General features: G+C 44.6%; 1 protein-coding gene across 3 annotated transcripts in view; it reads right to left on the bottom strand.

Moving 5' to 3' along the window:
- Positions 1-7581: 7581 nt before the first annotated feature.
- The window catches only part of CALN1 (calneuron 1), a 132079-nt gene continuing 119330 nt past the window's right edge, over positions 7582-20330 (bottom strand). For all 3 annotated transcript variants that reach the window (XM_061363647.1, XM_061363649.1, XM_061363648.1), the window contains 2 exons: positions 13789-13942; positions 7582-7961 (listed from right to left, as the gene is read on the bottom strand). In XM_061363647.1, coding sequence (XP_061219631.1) covers positions 7834-7961; positions 13789-13942 — 282 coding nt within the window. In that variant the 3' untranslated portion in view covers positions 7582-7833. The remainder of the gene's footprint in view (positions 7962-13788; positions 13943-20330) is intronic.

Here is a 20330-nt window from a genome sequence, read left to right as displayed (position 1 = left end):
GTATCTGAGGCACCAGGCTGTTGTCCAAGTGATAGCAATTAATAAATAATGTGAGCCCATGTAATGGAGTGTGATATATCTCATTGTCTGGGGAAAAACACTCATTTTCTAAGAGTTTAAATGAAGGAATAAGAAATGCTACTTTTGCAAAAATGGTCTGGCCTAGGGAAAGCATCACAGCTCCTTTCCAAGCAGAAGGCAGGGGTGATACTCTGCCTATGGACATGATGGGAGCTTTGGAGGCTTACCACTGGGAATTGGGTCCATATGGGTGAAGAAAACTTGCCTACATCAGCTGTTTCCTTTTAAGCTTTAATTTATGCACCATTATAAGCAATTTGGGGGACCTTAATTAATCTCATTTTTATCTTCCCCAAGCAAATGCCTGCAGGACACAGTGGAGTAGTAGCTGTGAAGAATATTCTACAGTGCAATAAGGAGATCTGGATTTGCTTAGAGAGCAGCTGCTTCTCAGGACATATGAGTGTAGTTTAGCCTTAACTCAGGGAATGGAGCCTTGGCAGTAGAAGAGACAAGATTAAAACCTGTGTCAGCATCTAGCTCCCAGCAGCAACACACTGGACCCAAGCCCATCTGAGTTCAGGGAATCAGGCTCTGAATCTCTGGTAGGTATAAGAAAGAAAGGGGTTTGATTTTTTAAGCAAGTGCCATAAAAGAGTACCTGGTGTGACCTTTCTCTTTGAGATCTGCCTGTGGTGCCCACCAACCACATCAGTTGTGGCTTTGACTTCCACTTCCAGAATGGTAGTTCACTGTCTGTCTTTGGCATGCTAATAAGTCCTATGCATCCGTGTCGCTCTCAAAGTGTTGATTCTAGCTCTGAACAGCCAAGGCACCTGTTCAGCCAGGAGCTCTTTCTGTAGTAACACACTTTAAAATATGTAAATCTATTTTCAAAAGAAAATAACCCCCCAAATTTTCATGTATCCCGCAGAAGGAAGAAAGCGCTTCTGTCCTAATATTCTATGCAAGTCTAGCTTTTGCTCTTGTACTTGGGCATGAATAAGTATCAATGATTTCTTCAAAATAGGGGAAAAAAGAAACTTCATCCCTCATCAAAAGAAAAAAAACCTTTATTTCTATTGCATAAATAATGGTAAAATTAAAATATTTTTATACAGATTATATATTTACAGTAGTGTTTGGTTAGAGGAAACAGCCGATACATATGGCATTTGTTTTCTTTTATACACATCTTTATACACTCAGGTAACTTGCAATAACAGGATTTAGTTAAGTTGCATGCCAAGTTAATTTATATTAATATTTACAGTATTTTGTACAAAGTTTTTTGTGTTTCTTTTATTTTTTTACCATTATGCTGATGACTTTGTGAATTGTCTTTAATTAAAATGCCATGTCTTTTTTTAACAAGCAAAAAATGGTCACTTCAGTATGAACAGTAAATGGCTTGAAAACAGTGAGGGATGAAATTATAACGAAAAGGAGATGCATGTATTAGTGAGTAACTGTCTAGAGATCAATCAGGAGGCATTGATTACTTCAGTCCTAGTATGGATTAAATGGCAACAGGCTGGATTCTGGGCTTATTACAGTTTAAACCAAATAACTCTAATGAGTTACTTCTGATTTAACTTGGAGTCCACAAGGAACTTGATCTCTCTTCTATCCCCCAGCCCAGTTAAAATCCAAGAGAAAATTGCTGCTGCATGAAGCTGAAATAACTTTGGCTCCTCTGAAAGAGATGACAGTCAATGTAATGCTGTTCTTGGGTTGGTGCAATGTGGATACAGAAGCATGTATTTGAAGACTGATGTCAACTGGCAACCCTAGGGGCCTGATGCTGCAAACACATTGGTTTGGGTTTAGAGGGACAGCTCACAAGGGAGGTAATACACGTCTGAGTGCTGGCAAGACCAGAGGGGTAGCTACTAGAGCAAGCTCAAGAGCTTCAAATGGGATGGTCAAATGTCTACTGTTGGCTGATGAAGACAGAAGACTAGCTGTTAAAGGAAAGTTGTAGTATGGATCTCGCATAAAGCTTTATAAAAGCAGCAGTGTTTGAAGCTGCTTATTCATGATGCTGGCAAAGGCTGGCCATGAACAGCTGTAGGAAATAATTGATAGGAAAATGGCAAATTTCATTTGGTGCTCCTCGACACTACAAAGAAAACTTGGGTCTGTCTTGACAGAAAATAAAAAACCTATGTTATTTTCATCAACAAACTGTCAAGTGCTGATCTTTAGATCCAGAGGATTCCCCATTTCTGCTTTCTCCCTCCTCTCCTTGCGTCTGGGGCTGAAATTCTTTCCTAGTGAAGATGCCAAATTGAGGCAGTTTTCCAGACTTTTGCCTCTGGAGAGGTAGGAGCGGAGTACTCTTTCAATTAAAATGTTGCTGTCAGATTTTCTGTCCATCTTGCTCTTGGTGAAGTTTCGACAGTTCTCAGAGCTACCTAAAACGTCCTTCTTGAACTAGAGAAAAGCAAGATCCAGTCCTGATAACAACTGACAACATGTAGAGATGAAAATGTTGTGAGCCTTTTCTTTTCCTGTATTTAATTCCTGGGGTAGTAATAGATTTTAAGTCATGCCAGGGAAATGTAATTGCACTGTGAGATCACAGTACAGTAAAATAATAGATTGAAACCCAGCAGGTTCTGTACATCTTCATCTGTGGAATGTAAGCATGATTCAGAGCCAAGAAAAAAAAGATACTTCATCAGATCCTCATTTTAAAGAGTTGGTTTTTCTTCTTTCAAATAGTCATCCGTAAAACAGAAACTAAATAATTTATTACACGGGTGGGTAAAATAGGGAACTTCATTCTTAGTGATCTTAATGTATTCCTCCTACTGCTTCTCTCCTCTCAGCTGTAAGTCTGACTTGGGACTGTGCACTTCTTGCATTTGTGCAATGACAGCCCTTTGCAGCACTGCTTGCTCTGTGCACGTGAGCACAACGGAGGAAGAGTCTTCTTGCACCAAGCACTCTACAAAGCAGTGTGTCATCTCAGGCAAAGCCAGCACTGGACCTCAGATGGCCATCACAGTCCTCTGGCCATCCCAGGAGATGTTTTGGTCTTCTGCAGAGGCAGAAAGGTGCAGTGTGGAGTTGGTTTGTCAGTAGGTGCTTTGCTCATCCAAGCTTGTCAGACTTTAGCCATCCAGAGTACCATCCTTGGGTATGCTTTCTATCTTGATTTGCTTGCTTGCTAGCCTATTGCTTACAGGCAAAGGACCAAAAAAGAACCACAACCCATTGAATTGGCCCTAGCTTAAAAAGATGGTATATATCTTTTCTTTTACATAATTGCACCATATCCAGCATATGAGCTCCCAGTAACCACTGAACAGTCTGTATGAAATACATTCAGATCACCAGATGTTACCCAGATACTCAGCTCTAGCTTACCTGGGAGCAGGGGCAGGTAGCTGGGTCTCCTACCACCTCCCACACTTCTGCTTACAGGAGACCCTTGTCCTGTGTCTGCTAACAGTAGCTGGTATATTTGTGGGTAGTTGTCAAACATGAAAATAGTTGTTTTCTTTTTGTCAACTCTCTTTTAATGTACCTGACCTCCAACAGCATGAGGACCAAATTCTCCCTTACAAAGCCGGCTTTTTCCAGTTGCCCACCCTGTTTAATTCTCTAAATTACTGTTGATGCTGTTTCTCATCATTAGAAATTACTTCTGAGTGGCAGACTTGTCAAGATGGTCAGATCCTAATGAAGTCCTTGGGTGGCATAGCCTGTCATGGCCACTGTCACCACCATGATGCACTTGTCTTGCCTGGGAACTGCTCACCTGTGGTTTTCTTCAGGGCTGACCCTATGGACCTGACAGGTAAGAAATGTTCTTTCAGCAGCTGTTGCTGGAATTCATTTCTCTGTGGACTTCATAGTATTTCAGCATGCCACATGCCTGTTGTTCCCTCTGTCATCTTCTCCGGCAGCAGAAAATCGGGATATGCCTTCAAAGTTAAAGCCAATGGTTATCAATGGTTAAAGCCAACAGCTCTCAGTGATGCAGCCCTGTTCCTTACAGAAGCTGTAACGCAAATCTTTCCTGTTAGAGATCGATCCCTACATGAAGGACCTGCCAAAGGAGTCCTCAACAAGCACAGCACAGTGTTTATGCTGTGGTGATTTCACTTGCTCCCAAACAAAACCAAAGCCTTCCTCAAGCTACAGTCACCATGTCCATCTCTAAGCCTTCCCTGAGCATGTCTGTTTAATTGCACACGCTTTTTTGTGGCTAAGACAGCAATCTTTGGGGTGCTTATAGTTTGCTGATCCATGAGCTGAAACACTGTCCTGAGCTGGTGTTTGTCCATCCTCAGTGCAGCTGGGAGAGCGTCTGGAATTGCTGCGTGTTGCTCCGACACAGTGGCACACATGTCACGAGCAGCCAGGGTTGCCATAGCAATCTCCTTTTCATACTGAATTGCAGTGCTGAAAAGACACTTAAATTCTCATGTAACTGGCACGATCATAAGTTTAGTGCTTATTCTGACAGCTCTACCTAGCACTGCTGCAGTCTGGGTATTTTTTAAAGTATGTTAATCAGCACTTAAATAGTTTTGGGGTTTTTTTAAAGGATGGATGTGGGGTTTTTTATTTTCATTTCTTTGATTCTTCACCTTCTTCCCCCTAAGCTTCAGGTTCCAATCAAAATTTTACTGCTCTATTTTTACCTACTGTCTGTAAAAGCAACAAAAAGCCCCCCTTTTTTTTTTTTCTCCTTTTTGTGTAGAGAGGGGAAAAAAAGAAGATAAATGGATGTTACATAAATGGAGGTAGGGAGGTAGGTTAGAGATGCAGGGCCAGTGCTGCTGGCTAGGAAGGATAGAAAGGTGTTGGTAGAAATGTTGTAGAGGGAGGGAAGGATGAAATGGCTTGGCCTGATCCATCCTGCATTGCCACCAGCTACCAGAAGATCCTGACAGATTAAAGAAGGGTTCTCTTCAAGACACCTTTAGATGGGGAAAGGCTGCTCCAGGAAGGAAAAGGAGACCTCTGGCAAGACATGGCACTGATTCATAATGGATAAATTGGGCTCCCTACAGAAAAAGCAAACCCCAACCCCCCCCAAATCCTGTACCCAGTAAAATCAGTGGGGAGTTTTGCAATGAACTCTACTGATACCAGGCTATGGCTTTTACCAATATATTAATTATAGATTTGGTTTTACAAATGAAGCTTCAAGGTGAAGAATGACACTGAAAAATGACTGTATTTACAACCGTTTTGATGGAGCACGCATGTAGAAATTATGGACCCATCCAGAAAGCTCAAAGAAATGCAAACCCTCATTTCCTCCATCAGGTAGGTCTCACAACTGGGAGTCTGCCTGGTATTAGCTGTCAGATGAGTGATAAAAACATGGAGAAATACCTGGTTTGTATGTTTTAGCCTGTGTTTCTGGACTCAGTGGAGAGGCACCACTCTGCCCTGTGTGTCTGCCGTCACTGAGTAGGGCTGTTTGTTTGTGCCCACCTCTCTGCTCCATCTCCATCTGCAGCCTGTGTTCACTCCAGCACAGTTACAAGGAAAAAATAAGTGTTGCTCAGTGGCAAGTAACATTTAGACTTTTTCCATTGTGCCACCTTTTCACATGCCCCTGGAACCTAAAAATGTTCTCAAAGCTCATTATCTGCAGAGTCCAGTGCAGTGAGTGCTGGGACTGTGCCTTGAATCCCCAGCAATGCACAACCCACCCTCAGAGCTTGCCTATGATTTTTCCACTGTTTTGGAGTCCACTGCTGCCCTATAGCAATCATAAGTGTCATCTCCATCTTTTGGGAGATATAACAATTTTTTTGTGGAATATTTCTCAGCTGACCTCCCTTAGTCACAGCAGAAAAGAAATACAGAAGTTTGTGTTTGTGAAAAGGCAGGGAAGAATAACTGCTTTGGAAAAGACAGATGTCATCTTTGGTGATATGAGAGGAGGCACCAGGAAAATGGCAACCATGTGGAGGTGAAAATCCAAAGGTGGGTGACATGAGTTTTAAGGGGGTGATGGGAGACAGTACAACAAGAAGCAGATTTTTAAATTAGACTAGTAAAAAGTACAGGTTAAATGTTACCAATTGAACTTGCAATCAAAGAAAGACCTGAAACAAGTCTTTGGGATGGATCCAGGCTTAAGTCAAAGGCTGCTGTGTAGGATGGGGAAAGAGGTGGTTTGCAGTCCCCTGGGGAGCCATCCTGCCCCTCTTCTGACACAGGAAACAGTCACCTACATTTACAGGAGCAAGATCCCACTGTTCCTCGGGGTTTCGGGAGCTCACCCAGCCAGCACCATGAGGCCACCACAACTCCAGTGCCCAGGTGCCTCTGTGGATTGCTCCATGAGCACTTCCCATGCCAGCTCCATCAGCACTGGCTGGGAAACCTCTCCCATGAGGACAAGGAAATCAGATCTTTCCTGGGGTGACACACAGGTGCACAGTTCATCCGAAGGTAAATGCAAGGATCTGTGACAAGTTTAAAACGAAAAATGCTTTCTGCTGTATCCTGGCTGCAGTTTCTCCAAGTCCTTCTGCTTTCCATGGGACGTGTTATCTCTAGTCTTCATGACTGCATCTTCTCCCTGCTGCTCTTTATAATCTCATCCAGGAAAATTAACTAACACTTGCAGGATCTGAAAGTCTGACACACTATGTAACATATGGTGGTAGGCTCTAATTTGATTCCTTCTCCTCTTGCTGTGGTCTGCTTTTCAGCTTTGGAACTTATCCATGGGATGGTGGTGGTGGGATGGCTCCTGCAAGGGACTGGAGCAGCGAGCTGGTCAAAATCACACAATACCATGTAGGTGAAAATATGAACTCTCCATGAGAAGGTATCTGACATGGAGGTTTCACTGCAGAGTACAACCAGGACATAGGAAATAAAACAAAGAAATTGCACAGGGGAGAAGAAGGAAGGAAAGCTCTTTCTGAGCTTTCCTCATGATTCTAATCTCAGGTGAGGTTATTGAAGACCAGTATAGAAGAAAGGCAAAACTTCTGGAAAGCAAATGCTGAATGTATAGACAGGACCAAATAGAGGGAGTTTTAACTGGTGCTGGTGGTTGCAGAGTCGGTTGGAAGACTTTGCACAAATCTCAGAGATGTGTGAAAACGGGTGATGCTTCTTAAGCCCTGATTCACGGTTGGAATAAAATGGCAAGGGGACTCGTGCTCCCCCACAGTCTTGTGTCAAAGGCGGCATTTATGAAGCAAAAATAGAGATTTTGTATGATGCTGGCAAATTCTTCTCTTCTTTTTACTCTGAAAATACTGTACAAGGATGCTCTAGCTCCCCTCTAATGCCATGAACTCAAAGGCATGGTCATAAGGGAAAAACAAGGTGAAGCTGGCGTACATGGAACGAAACAAACAGAACTTGCTTGTGGCAATGCTACGATCAACTTCCTGGGAATGTGGGCCCAGCGGAGAGCTACGTGGAATAGTCAGTCGGCCCCTAGGTTAAAAGACAGCCCTGCTGCAATAAGTCATGAGGCTGTGCCTCCTTAAAACTGCCACACAGGCTGCTGGATATGAGTCTCTTCCAAGTTACCATTGCTGTTTTGAAGCAATAAGTTGGGACTCCTGTATATTATTTTTTTATTGCATTAGGAAACAAAACCTTTAAAGCATTAAGACAGCCCTTTTATGTCCCTGCCAAAAGAATGTAGTTGATTCACAAGACACATTACGCTGCTGGCCTCAGGCTCCTTGTCGAATGGTGCTTTATCTGCCTGCCTCTGTCTCTTTGCCGTGTGAGAGTCGGTTCGGGGGGAGCTCACCCGGTGGCATGCGCATGCATGGTCAGTTTGGTTCACAGTGTCATGGTGAGAGGCTACTCCATGCCGCTCCGCAGGATCTGGTTGGCCGCAATCAGCATCACGCTTATAATAAAGGCCATAGCAAACGCGCAGATAAGGCTCTTCCGTACACAGGTCTGTCTGTTCTGCTTCTGGGCGTGCACTGCAAGGGAAGACATGGGAAAGATGAGCTTTTGGGCCAGGGTTTTGCTTTCCACCAGGATCAGCTGAGCACAGAAATCCTCCTTTGCCTCTGATTGGCAGAACCCTCTAGTCCACACCTCAGAGGTCCCCTGCACCAGCCAGTTCTTACCTCTCCCTCCTGGGACATTTCCAAATAAACCACGTTACCTTTCATTACTTCCAAACCAACTTCCCTATTAGACCACCCTCTCATAGTGCAGGAAGTCCTTTCTCTCTCAACTGGGTTTGAATTTCTTCTAGGTGTGTTTTGTTTTCTCTGTGTATTTCTTTTAAAGCTCTTTATGAAGTTTTCTCTAGAGTTCTTTAATATGAAACGTTGGTCTGCTGTGAATCCCTTAGTCTCATCCAGGTCAACTGGGAATGAGCAGAGATTCAAGATTTGCTCCCCAACAATACTTTAAAAAGACAGTATGAGTATGCACAGTATGTTAGTCATTTTTCCAAACTGTCTTTCTGTTTTCTGTGCCTAAGCAAATTCAGACTTATTAATAATCTTTTCAAATGAATGCTTGCAGGATAATTGCCAAAAGAGGTGAACATAATTCGCAGTAGTTAAAATGAGACAGAGTTGGGATTTTTAGCATTTGAAGGCTTCATGCTGTGACTTGCTAAAGCCAGTTCTGAGCTCTGTGTTAGCCTCCCTACTTTATGAATATCAGAACAATATATGGTATGGGAGTAATGTGAATATTGATCTGTTTGAAAAGGCCTTGGAGGTCCTGGAGATAATCACAGAGAATCCTCATATTTGGGATGGATAGTGATGCGCTGCCACTATGGGCAGTAACACATGGTCTTGTTTGTGCCTGAGAAGGGATGTGTACCTGTTGTGTTCTTATGTATGGACTTGTGAAGGTGGGAGACTTTCAGGTGACTGGCAACAAGCTCATAATTGCGATATGCCTCCAGGGCCTGTGTTTAGAAAAGTATAGGAGAACGTTTTAGAATATATGGGAAACAAAACTTTTTCCTGATCCAGGCTTAAACCTCGCTGCACAGAGAGCACTGGATGCTGCGGTTTGAACACTTGCTTCATCCCCCACCACCTCCTCTGGCCAGGATTTAGCAGTGCCTATGTCCAAATCCCAGCTCCCATGCGGTTCCCAGCGTCAGCTCAGTGCCAGAGGCACAAGAAGCCCTCGTTAGGCAGCACTTTGAGTCAAGCTGCCCAGGGCACTACCAGCACTCCATGGGACTTGCTGTATTCTGTGCAGACAATGAAATCCCCCTTACAGCAGCTCTCTTAAATATTACTTGCTTTCTGCTTGCCTTGCTCTATTCCTTGATTCCTTTGCTTGCTTTCATAATGCATTCAGAATCCATACTGTGGTTCCTTGGCTTTGTGCGGGATGCTCCGGCATGTTGAAAAGCTTGTTAAATCACAGCTTTAGTTATTTCTTTCTTTACTTTTCTATTATTATTTCTGTACCTTGATATCACTCCCAGCCAGCAGAAAGAAACAGTGACACAAGCCATCACAGTCAGCACTGACATTCAGTATGGGGCTCTGGTGCTGATTATGGTGACTAGAAGCAGCAGTTAAAGAGTGGCCAAGGCTTTTTGTGATGGCAACTCTCCAAAGGGAAAGAGTAAAGCATGTTCAGTGCTTCTTGCAGAAGCATTCCCTAGTTGAACAGTTTCTTCAGGCTGTTGTTACAGCATCAAGTAAAAACAGAGCTTTAAGGCAGCAGGATACAGGTAAATCATCATTATTGTTCTTTATTGACTGAAGGTACACCAAATAGTTGAATAACCTACCAAAGAACCCCAGAGGAAAGGGGAAGGGTCTGTGCTGAAATGTAGAGGTGTTGCAAACCCAGACAGACCCTCTTGTTGCTGGCTGGGGCTCAGTAGGAATTACTCCAGGAAGATGATGAGTATTACAGTTCCTCTGCCCTCTAGCAATCCATAGGGAGACAAAGAAGCTGAAATTACTTTCTTTAGTGTGAACACAAGTACATGCTGCTTTGTGAATTGTCCTCTTAAATGTGAAGAACCACTTGCCCTCCCTGCTAACTGGTGCTTCACCACCCTAACAGTAAAGAACTTCTTCCTTATATCCAATCTAAACTTCCCCTGTTTAAGTTTTAACCCATTACCCCTTGTCCTATCACTACAACTTCACTGTAACTTCTTCACCAGGACATGAGGTTAAAGGGTCCATTCCATTTCAGGGTGCACCAGTCCACTGGCTGTGGCTGCTGAGCTGGTCATGATGCCCATGATGGGTTTGAGATGGTCAAGGATAAGCGCTAAGAGGTTTCTTACCTGCAGAAAAAGGCTTGCTAACATGAACAGCTACAGTGTATTTATAGTGGCTTCTGTCATAACCCTGCCAAAGGTGAGTGATATTTGCTTTCTCTGGCTGCCAGGAGTTATTTTCATTTTAAGAGGGCAGTTTTTCATTCTCAAGCCTTTAGCTGAGAAGTGGATGCTCCCAGTGCTTGTTTGTGAGGAGCAGGGAGGGGAGCTGTGCCAGCAGCTCTTGTACATCCAGTTAATCTGAGTGTCAAGGCTAAGGATGAAATACCCATGGCAGACAGCATGGGTCACTGTAACCAGCCGGCACTCCTGACTGCCACCAGCTTGATGTCATGAGTGTTTGGGTAAAAGGAACTGCCAGGCAGATTATTTTTGTACTAGGATTTTTTGGTTGTACAAGGTCGCTGCAAACCCATGTCCTTTTTCTTGTGCCTCTTCTCATAAAAACATACACTCTTCTTGGCTCTCAACTTCATTCTCCTGCCCTAAAAAACCAGATGATCTTAAGCTCCTTTTCAACCCAAGCCATTCTGTGATTCTATGATCTATAGGAGGGGAGGTTGTAATGTAAGCCTAGACTCGATGTCTTGAAAATGACTCTAATGTTTAGAGCGAACTGAACAAAATCCTGCCCTTGTCCCTGACCATAATATAAATATTGTATTTTGGTTAAAGTGTGTGTGTGGTTGTGTGTTTATATGAGTGTGGGAGAGAGATGTAAGGTATCATCATCCATGCAGATAAAGGAGTGACATTATATAGTTGTAAAGACCTTGTGACAAGAAGCCAAAATGGCAAATTTGTGAGAATTACAGAAATCTGCTCACGTGGGGCTGAGCCAGCTTAACCCCAGGTGTGGAGGAGGGGGGAATATCTCTGTCCACAGGACAGAGAAGGGTTTGGGGGCTTCTCTTTGATGGCAAGAACATAGTCAGAGGTGACAGTGAGTGGAGATCCCCCATTTCAGCATGGTACTACTGAATATATCATCTGCTCAGTCTCTTCACTTAAGAGTCATTCCCAAATCTCAGTGAAAACCATTGGGGCTCATCCTGGCTTCATTCCTACCCATAGTTAGAGGTGCTACAGTGGGGTGTGTGAAATGTACATTAAATATAGATGTGAGCCTTTAAACTGGTCCCTTTAGGCTACCTGTAGAATTGAAAGAAATAGGTGCTCTTTAAGGTGCAATTCATCTTACCCAAGGTAGCACCTAAAATAAGCTTGAGAAATTATACCCAAAAAGCATCTTTTTCACTCCACTAATTAAGAAGTGAGTAAAAGGTGACTGACTTACATGGATACAGTTCTATACAGCCATTTAAAGCTAGACTGAGATGCTGTCCAAACTTCATGACAGCTCTCCCTTGGTACCATTGATTTATGCCATGAGGCCCTATAATTTCTGCTTTTGAGCCCTATGGGGATCTTAGTGTTTGGGAAATGGGAACGCTTAAGGCACAAGTATGTCATTTGGGTAATGGCATATCCAGCCTGGAGACCTGCAGGGACAGAACCTGCTCTCAGCCTGCCCTTCCTGGGAGAAATGCTCATGTCAGAGCTGCCATGGACCAGAACTGTCCCCCTTCTTCTGGGACCTGAAGCAAAACTTTGCATCTTTGTTGGCAGTGTTCAGTTGATCTTTATTCTCTGGTGGATTTGTGCGTGTGTGTGTATTTCTAACATCTAAAAAAAGGGTCTGTTTTGCTTCTAGGTTCTGCCTAGCACCAGCAATGCCAACATCCCACGAGAAAAGCTGTTCTTGCTGTACTTTTGGAAGCTGGGACTTCCAGGATGAGATTCTGAGCATTTAGGTTTTTGGACCCAATTTTTCTTTTGTGACTGGAGTAATAGTTCACCCAAGTAGTGAAGCTGAAAGAAGCCTGCATGTCTCTTGCTGTGGTGACAGCTGGCTCATGCCTCCACTGAATCACGGGGTCAGTGAGGACTAGCGACTCCATTTATGTAAGTAAAGCCTCTCTTCCTCCCTGCTGCTCTCCAGGAGGAACAAAAACCCAGTGCTGCTTGGCTGGATTTGAAGAGCAATGCTCCTTGCCTCCCTCCTGCAGGCTTCTTAACATTCAGCTCTGCTCTTCTACCTCTTTTCTGCAGTATCTAGCAGAAGGTGAGTGCGCTGGCTAGAGCTGCTGAATCCCATTGATTAGCCAAGCTAAGAATTGCACTGTTTATCCTTTGTTTGAACAACACTCAGTGTCTCTGCCTTGTGCCCTTTCAGAGGCTCTTTGATCCCTCAGAGTATCAGAATTTCACCTGAAATGATCTATGCAAAGTGGCATTGCTGTGGGTGGGAAAGCTCAGAAGCTGTCCCAGGGCAATGTGCAGAAACCCTGAAGTTCTCTGTTAAGTATCTCCTTGGACTTTCCACAGAATCCCAGACTTGTTTGGGTTAGAAGAGACCTTAAAGCTCATCCAGTTCCAACCCCGTGCCATGGGCAGGGACACCTTCCACTAGAGCAGGTTGCTCCAAGCCCCTGTGTCCAACCTGGCCTTGAACACTGGTAAGGATGGGGCATGCATCCCTGATCTTCCCGAGACTTTCTTCTTGAGGTTCAGTAAAGCCAAATCCTTTACATTTTTTTTCCACATCAAGTTCTCCAACCCAATCATAGAGTGGTTTGGGTTGGAAGGGGCGACTTGAGATGATTTAGTATGTTTGTTGATTTAGATGATTTTGTATGTTTAGTTGATCAAACCAGCAACTGTTTGGAGCAGAACAAATTCCTCTGGCCAAGTAAATGATTCTTCTGAAGTGGCTGAAAATAGGAGATGTTCCTGCCAGTGCTGACTCCATTCAGAATGCAAAATCCACTGTAAAAGTTGAGGCTCTGTCTGGTCACAGTTGCTGATTACTTGGTGGTCTTGTTGCAGTGCTGAGAGGATGCTGTGTAAAGCTACAGCAGTCAAAGCAAACATTTTCCTTTCTTTAGCTACTTCTGAGGGTTGCTTAGACCTTGATCTTGCAGACACTCTCAGATGGGTTGAGATGAGCTGTCCTGGGGTGTACCTGTGTAGCCTGCATATATTGCATATATATCTAGCCTGAATATTGCATATTCCCTGGGAGCCCAGAGCAGAAGATCTTTCTGTTTATGGGAAGACAACAGAAAACTGGTGGAGGCCTAACACAGCTTGCTAGGGCAGGACCCAGTGCCAATAAGGTCTTCCAATGATGGGATGAGATGTGTGTATTTCTGTAGGGAAATTCAGTCTATCTTAAGTACTCACCTCAGCATGGGCTGCACATCCCTCTGCCTGAATCCCATCAGAGGAAGGAGAGCCATAAGGCACCTACTGGTTCATCCTCCTCCCTGAAACAGGATCAGCTTTACTTAGACCACATGGGAAAAGGCTAATGGCAGCTCTTGAGTTCTCTGTGTCATTGCTATTTACTCTAAAGTAACTCCATGCTAACTCCATGCATCCTTGCCCATTGCATGTCACAGATCTGAGTGAGCTTTACAGGTGAAGCAGAAAGAAAATTGTACAGAAACTTTCCTTCTCACCTTCAAACTCTGTTTGGCAGTTGCCAGAGTTTTCATTTAAACTCTCCTCTTCATTGATAATGATGTTCTCGATGTCCTTCATTGTTAAGTGGTCCCGGAAGGCGTGGTAGAGGATGTGTTTCAGCTCTTCCAGTGTTATCCTCTGCATGTCAAACTGTGGGAAGAACAGAGTTAGACTCAGCCACCGCAGGGCTGGTACTTGGAGGAAGAGGCATGTGGGCTTGTTGCAGCTCCCTGCTCATAGGTTTTTTTCAACCTCATTTCAACACCTCAATAAAACTTTGCAAATTTTGCTCTTTTGGGTTCATTTAACACTAACAGTGTGAATTTTGGAAATGGATGTTGCCACAGCTCCTGCCAGCTTACTTCATGTTGGTAGAGCAGAAGAGAAACAGAGTCCTATGCCAGGACTGGTTTTCCAGGGTGGAGGTGCAGCAATCTGGTATCAGTCCTGGCTATCCCAACAGAGATAAAACCCTGAGACATTACCCTAATAGCTCTTAGACCTTGCCATGAGACACAACCTTCTCTCTGCTCCTTTTTCTACATTCTAACTCTCCAATTGGGCCTCTGTGGTAAGCACAAGCAGAAAACATTTCCGTTTTAGCTGCAGATCACGTAGGTAAATGTTATTCTTACACACACCAGATATTTAAACCAGATGGTTTCTGCAGAAAAGATAGGAATTAGCATTTTTGCAGCAGAGGAACTTTACACATGTGTAAGGGTTGTGGTATTAATATCTGCCAAGGTACAGAAGAGAGGACATTGGCTGACTTGCAGCACCAGGTGAGGATATGAATCTCCCTGAGCCTCCAGGGCAGTCAGTAAAGAAGGGTGGTAATGCTCCAAGTCACCCACTGTGCTGCAGATGACCCTCCTCTAAACAGCACCTTAAACTCTCCCAAACCACAGGCTTGCCAGCAGCAAACAGAGAGCACCAGGACCTGTATGCCCTTCTCTAAACAACCCACCTGCAAGAAACCCCAAAAGGCCAAACGCCTCTGGCTTAATGCTGCCATGAAGGAAAGGTGATGTAAGCTTGTGCCCACTTCTACAACCAAGAGCATAAGGTCAGATTGCACGGCCAGCATTCTGGAAATAGTGAAGCAAGAAGTTCCTACTCCTTTCCCCTCAAGCCCGATGAGGACAGGACAGACCTTATCAGTTCTGAGCTGCCTGGTGTGTAATCTAAGGGTGTCTTCCCTCACCACTGCTGCACATTGCATAGATGCAAAAACATTAATCCTCAAAGTGGTTAACTAGGAAAATTAAGTGCACCTTGATTAAATCTGGACCCTGAAATATTTATGTGTATATGTGTGCACAGGCAGACCTGCACACATTTAATATTGTTCCATTTATAGCAGTGATTTCTACGGTTCTATTTGTTTATCATTTCCAACAATCAAAAACCTGGTGCAGAAAATGTGTGGAAAAGTGGATGGCAGGGGCAAAAGACACAATTCCTCTCTTTGCCCCAGATGAGCTCTCTGAAAAGCAAGCCTGATGGGTTTGATGGTTTTGCTCCTGTCCCTGTTCCTCAGGGATTCAGCGTTCACACTGCCCAGCTAAAAATAGCGAGCGCACAATTGTCACCAGTGGCTCCTTGTTGCACAGTTCAAAACTGGATTACAAATCCCTGGTATTTAGTCACAGATTTCCATCCTGCTTTGTTGTGCGTGAGGAAATCTCAGCACCTGCATTCTGCTTGCTTTAATGCTAAAAGAGCAAGTAAAAATCAAGCAGCTGTGTACTTCTCAACCCGCATCATTATGGAAAGCATTTCTCTTGGCAACTAGAGGTGTGGAAATGGGAGTTAATGCATATAGTTGCCTCACAGCGGTGTTGGAAGGCGTTGTTAGTGGAGGTTTGCAGAGTGCCTTCAGGCTGCCCAGGGTTTGCATCCTCCCAGGTCTGCTTCCTGCAGTACTGATTGCACACTGGCACTTTTACGGAGGTAAAAGCAATGATGCCTCATCCACCACTTACCCTGCACTTTGTTGGTGTCTTTGCCTTGGAGAAACTCAAACCTGAACTTGAGCCCCAGCATCTTTCTGAGTCCATCCATATGCCAAACCCATAATTTCATCCTAGAGGTTGCGTCATAGCAACAGCAGCAGTCTGTCTGTATGTAATTACCCCACCCCAACTTCATCAGGGTGTGATATTCAACCTGCACTGGAGTTTACTTCTTGCTGTCAGCTCAGGGACAGTTCTCTGAGGCCAATACAAACTTTTGTTGCTGTAGTTTATGAGTTTGCTTTCTCCCCTTTCAGGGAACAGTCTCTCTAGAAGCTGTTCAAAATCTGTATTCCACCTATTACCAGGTGGATGCTCACCCCTGTGAGTGCTTCATAGCCCAGAGCGTTGTCCCCAAGACCTGCTCTTTACTTGCATCCTTTTTAGAGGATACCTGCAGGGATGTGTAAGCCTCCTTAAGACTTGATTAGAAGTGTTCACAGACTTTACATGGGCAGTGATCTGAGGACAAGAGACCTCCGATATGCTGCATCCATCCTGTCCTTATGTAGAGTAAAAGACAGTTGACTTCTTCAGTACCTGCCTCCCTATGTCCCAAGATGACTGTGTTGGGAGAACAACATCTCCAAATCAGCTTCCTCCTCCTTTGTGCCAGCCTCCAGAGCTACAGGTGTGAACTCACCTCAGTACATACCATTTCCAATGTTGACATATGCTGCTTCTTTCCTCTCCCTCTCAGAAGTCTTTCCTAGTCTCCCTCTATACCAGCATTGACACTAAGAGGCTTTTTCAGAGTCTTCTGTGATGCTGCTTGTTGCTTTGCTTCAAGCTATCTGGATTACAAACACAACCATGCTTACTGTCTGATCTTAACAATGTGGGAACAGTAATGACTTGTGGGGGTTTGGGTCTTCCTGCACCAGTTAATCTACCTAGTGGGAAATAATTGGTCTCTTGACAAATATGCATCTGCTGCTGCATCTCCAACTTTTGCTTTTAAGCTTTATGCTAATATAGGGAGAAATTACTGGTTTATTGTTCCACTGTAATTTTGCCTTTTAGGAAGAGGAACCATCTTAGATGGGGTTCAAAATCACCTTTGCTGGCTCACCCACTGAGTGCTTGGCCTCTTAGCAAGCACATGGTCATTGCTGCTGCTTTGCTCTGTGCTCTAGTATCTATTTCCACACAGGGGACATGTCCTCTGTTAGATATGTACCAGCACAGGAGTGTGTTCAGAATGGGCTCCAGCTCTGTGCAGCCAGTGACAAGACTTTGCTTTGGGCTTGGGCTCTCAGGTAGTTTCTGCTATTATCATTGCTCCCCAGTCTGACAGTTTCCCTGATTCACTTTTCAATTACATTGGCTTTTTATTGCTGTGATGACAGTAACCTGGGTGCAACTCTTCACTTTTATTGGCTCCATTGAGAGCAAAACTGGGACTGTCGCAAGCTTAAAACTTTCTATAGGATTTACAATTAGAAGAAATCAATGATGCTGCTTTTGAACCAGTGCTCCTGCAATATGCTGTAAGCAGTGATAAAGAAACAAAGTGTGCCTAATGCTAATGCTCAGATACCCCAAGTGATGCAGTGAGTGTCCTGAATGAAAACCCGTACTGGTACAGGTATGTTTGGTATCTGTGGAGAGCACCAGGAATTCCCAGTGCAGTTTCTGTGGGCCTCAGTAACTCTTCACCAGAAATGTCTCCTGGAGTTGGAGGATGTTGTCCCAGGAGGTATCTGGAAGGAAAAGTGGACCCGATCTGATCCAGCCTGTAGCTTCCTAACTCCTCCTAGAGTTAAATTTCCTGCTTGGAATGAAAGCAAAGTTGCAGAATCACAGAATAACGGAATCGTTGGGGTTGGAAGCGACCTCTGGAGATCATCCAGTCCAACGCCCTGCCAAGGCAGATCACACAGGAACGTGTCCAGGCAGGTTTGAATGTCTCCAGAGAGGGAGACCCAACAGCCCCCCTGGGCACCCTGTTCCAGTGCTCTGCCACCCCCCGCAGAAGGAAGTTCTTCCTCATATTCTATGAGTCTGTGATTCTGTGTTGAGGTGAAACTTCTGGTTCAGCTTACAGCCACTGCTCCTCATCCTGTCACTGGGCACCGCTGAAGAGTCTGACACCATCCTCCTGGCATCTGCCTTTGAGATGTTGATCTGTATTGATGGGATCCCCTCTCAGTCTGCTCTTGTCCAGACTAACCAGGCCCAGCTCCTGCAATCTCTCCTCGTAAGGGAGATAGTCCAGACCCCTCATCATCCTTGTGGCCCTTCTTCATTCTCCCTATCCCCAGTCTCCAAAACCTGCAGCATAATGACAGCTTCCATGCCTGCAGAGCACTGGTTTCACTCCCAGCAGCTTCTTCAGATACTTCTGTGTCCTACCTGGCATGCCCTTCTGCTCTATGCAAGGACCTTATGGGACGAGCTTGATTCTTTGAAGAGTTAAATGCTGAAATATTATGTATGATAATTTCCTTTAATATCAGTTCTGCTTTTAAAAACAGAGTGGGAGGCTCCTCTCTTGAATCCTAAGTTGGCCTCACTGCTGTGCAGATGGGGCGATGCCAGGCTGGGACCCTGCAGCAAAGTGAGTGGGGTGACCCTGGTGACCTGTAAATCTTTGAAGCCACACGGTAAAAATGCCTCTGCCTCAACAAGAGGCAGAACTGGCTCCTCTGGCAGTGATGGGTTTAGCCAGGAGAGCTCTCTGATGTTTATTTTTTCTCACTTTATTTGGCACAGTTTCCCATGTAAGCCATCTGAAAAGGTCATCTTGGGCTGTTGAAGGCTCCAAATGGAGACTGAGACAGCAGTGTGAGAGCAGGCTTGTGCCTGGTGCTTTTGAAAATCAGGTCTGCAAAAACCAAAGCTTCTAGAATCAATGAATCATTTAGGTTGGAAAGATCACCGAGCCCAGCCACTGACCTAACACTGCCAATTCCATCACTAAACCAAGTCCCTCAGCACCACGCCTCCATTTCATAGCTTTCTAGTGTGGGGCAGCCCTTGATACTCTCTGAATGATGAGATACACCTTTGTTTTGCTCTCAGTCCTACTGCATGTCAGCCCTGTGCCTGGAATACCTGCAAGGCAATTGCAGCCTGGCTCTGCCACAACAGGGAGCATGGCCCAAAAAACCAACTCTTTGCAGAGCAGCTGAGCTTTGTGCTGTGCTAACCACAGGCACGTTGTTCCTGAGCACAGGCAGCTCTGCGAGTGCTCACAGCAGAATGTGCAGCTGTTCTTTGAGCCAGGCAGGCTTTGAGCTCAGAAACTACTGATCTGGGCCTCTTCCAGAGGACCCATGTTGCACATTCCCTATGTATTAAAGCGCACAACCCCACTGTGCTGCATGTGGAATCGAACACATTCCCATCTCTGCCCAGGGGCTGGATGAATGGCCGTTTTGTACTGACTGTGTCTCCCAGATAAGCTCAGCCATGGAAATACTATAACAAGAGGAAAACAGCATATGCTGGAGGAGCCAGGAGTGGCAGGGAGGCAATGCAGAAAGGCAGCGAGCTCCCACAGGTGAAGCTGTGTTTGCAGATGGGATCTGCTGTGCTGTGAAGGCTGAAGGACTCACTACTCATGCCTAAGAGGCAGCAAGTGCTGTTTCAACCCACAGCACTGTGGCAGGCCCCTCTTGTAAAAGCTCCTGGATGAGATTTTATATGTATTTATATACATATATAATAAATATTGTCTTATTGCATATATATTAGAAAATGTAAAGTATAAAATGTAAAATAAATTATAGATATAATTTGTTATATATATATAAAATATATATACACATGTGTATATATATATATATAAAATATGTGGGAACATCTGAAATATTTTCCAAATGTCCAGACATACACCCCCTCCAAATCTGAGGGTTTCTCATTATATCTAACATACCAGTAAAGGGAGAACATTTTCTTTATATCTAACATGCCACTGAAGGGAGAATTTTTGCCAGCCCAAGACCTGGAGTGTCTCTCATGATTCCCCCTGGGACAGAGGGACAAAGCATTTCACAGCCTGTAACACCCTGATGGTTTTAAAGCAGCAACATTTTGTGTTCCCCCACATCATGACTACGTTACAGCAAAGCTGATTTCCTCTGCCCACCTCTCCTTCCTGGCCCACACATCCATTGCAGGAGGGGTGGGAGTCCCATAGCACTGGCAATGAAAGCGCAGAAGATATATTTTGCTCTGCTCCATGCATATGTCCCTATGGAGGCTGGCTGACTATGTGCCACAAGTTGAAGATGGAGTAGTCCCTTTTGTTTTCCCCATCACTACTTCTTTTTGCCTTTATACCATTTGCTCCAGGCCAATGCACTTGCATTTATGGAACAGGGAGTAGCACACAGAGGTACCTCAGGGCTGCTTTGTGGCTGTGGCAGAGTCTGGGGCCGTTCCTATGTGTGTAAAGCACTTTGTGTCTTTGTGAACTATGCCACAACCATCTGCAGGGGTCTCACATGGACCTGTTGACAGCAGCCTTGTCCCAGCTTGCTGCCCTTCTACAGCGAGCTGGAAGGAAATGATGG

The sequence above is a fragment of the Neopsephotus bourkii genome, unplaced genomic scaffold, assembly GCF_033783945.1.
Source record: "Neopsephotus bourkii isolate Nb327-2 ecotype Australia unplaced genomic scaffold, CSIRO-AGI_Nbou_v1 NB_1154, whole genome shotgun sequence".
NCBI lineage: Eukaryota > Metazoa > Chordata > Aves > Psittaciformes > Psittacidae > Neopsephotus > Neopsephotus bourkii.
This window is presented reverse-complemented; position numbering and strand designations above follow the sequence as displayed.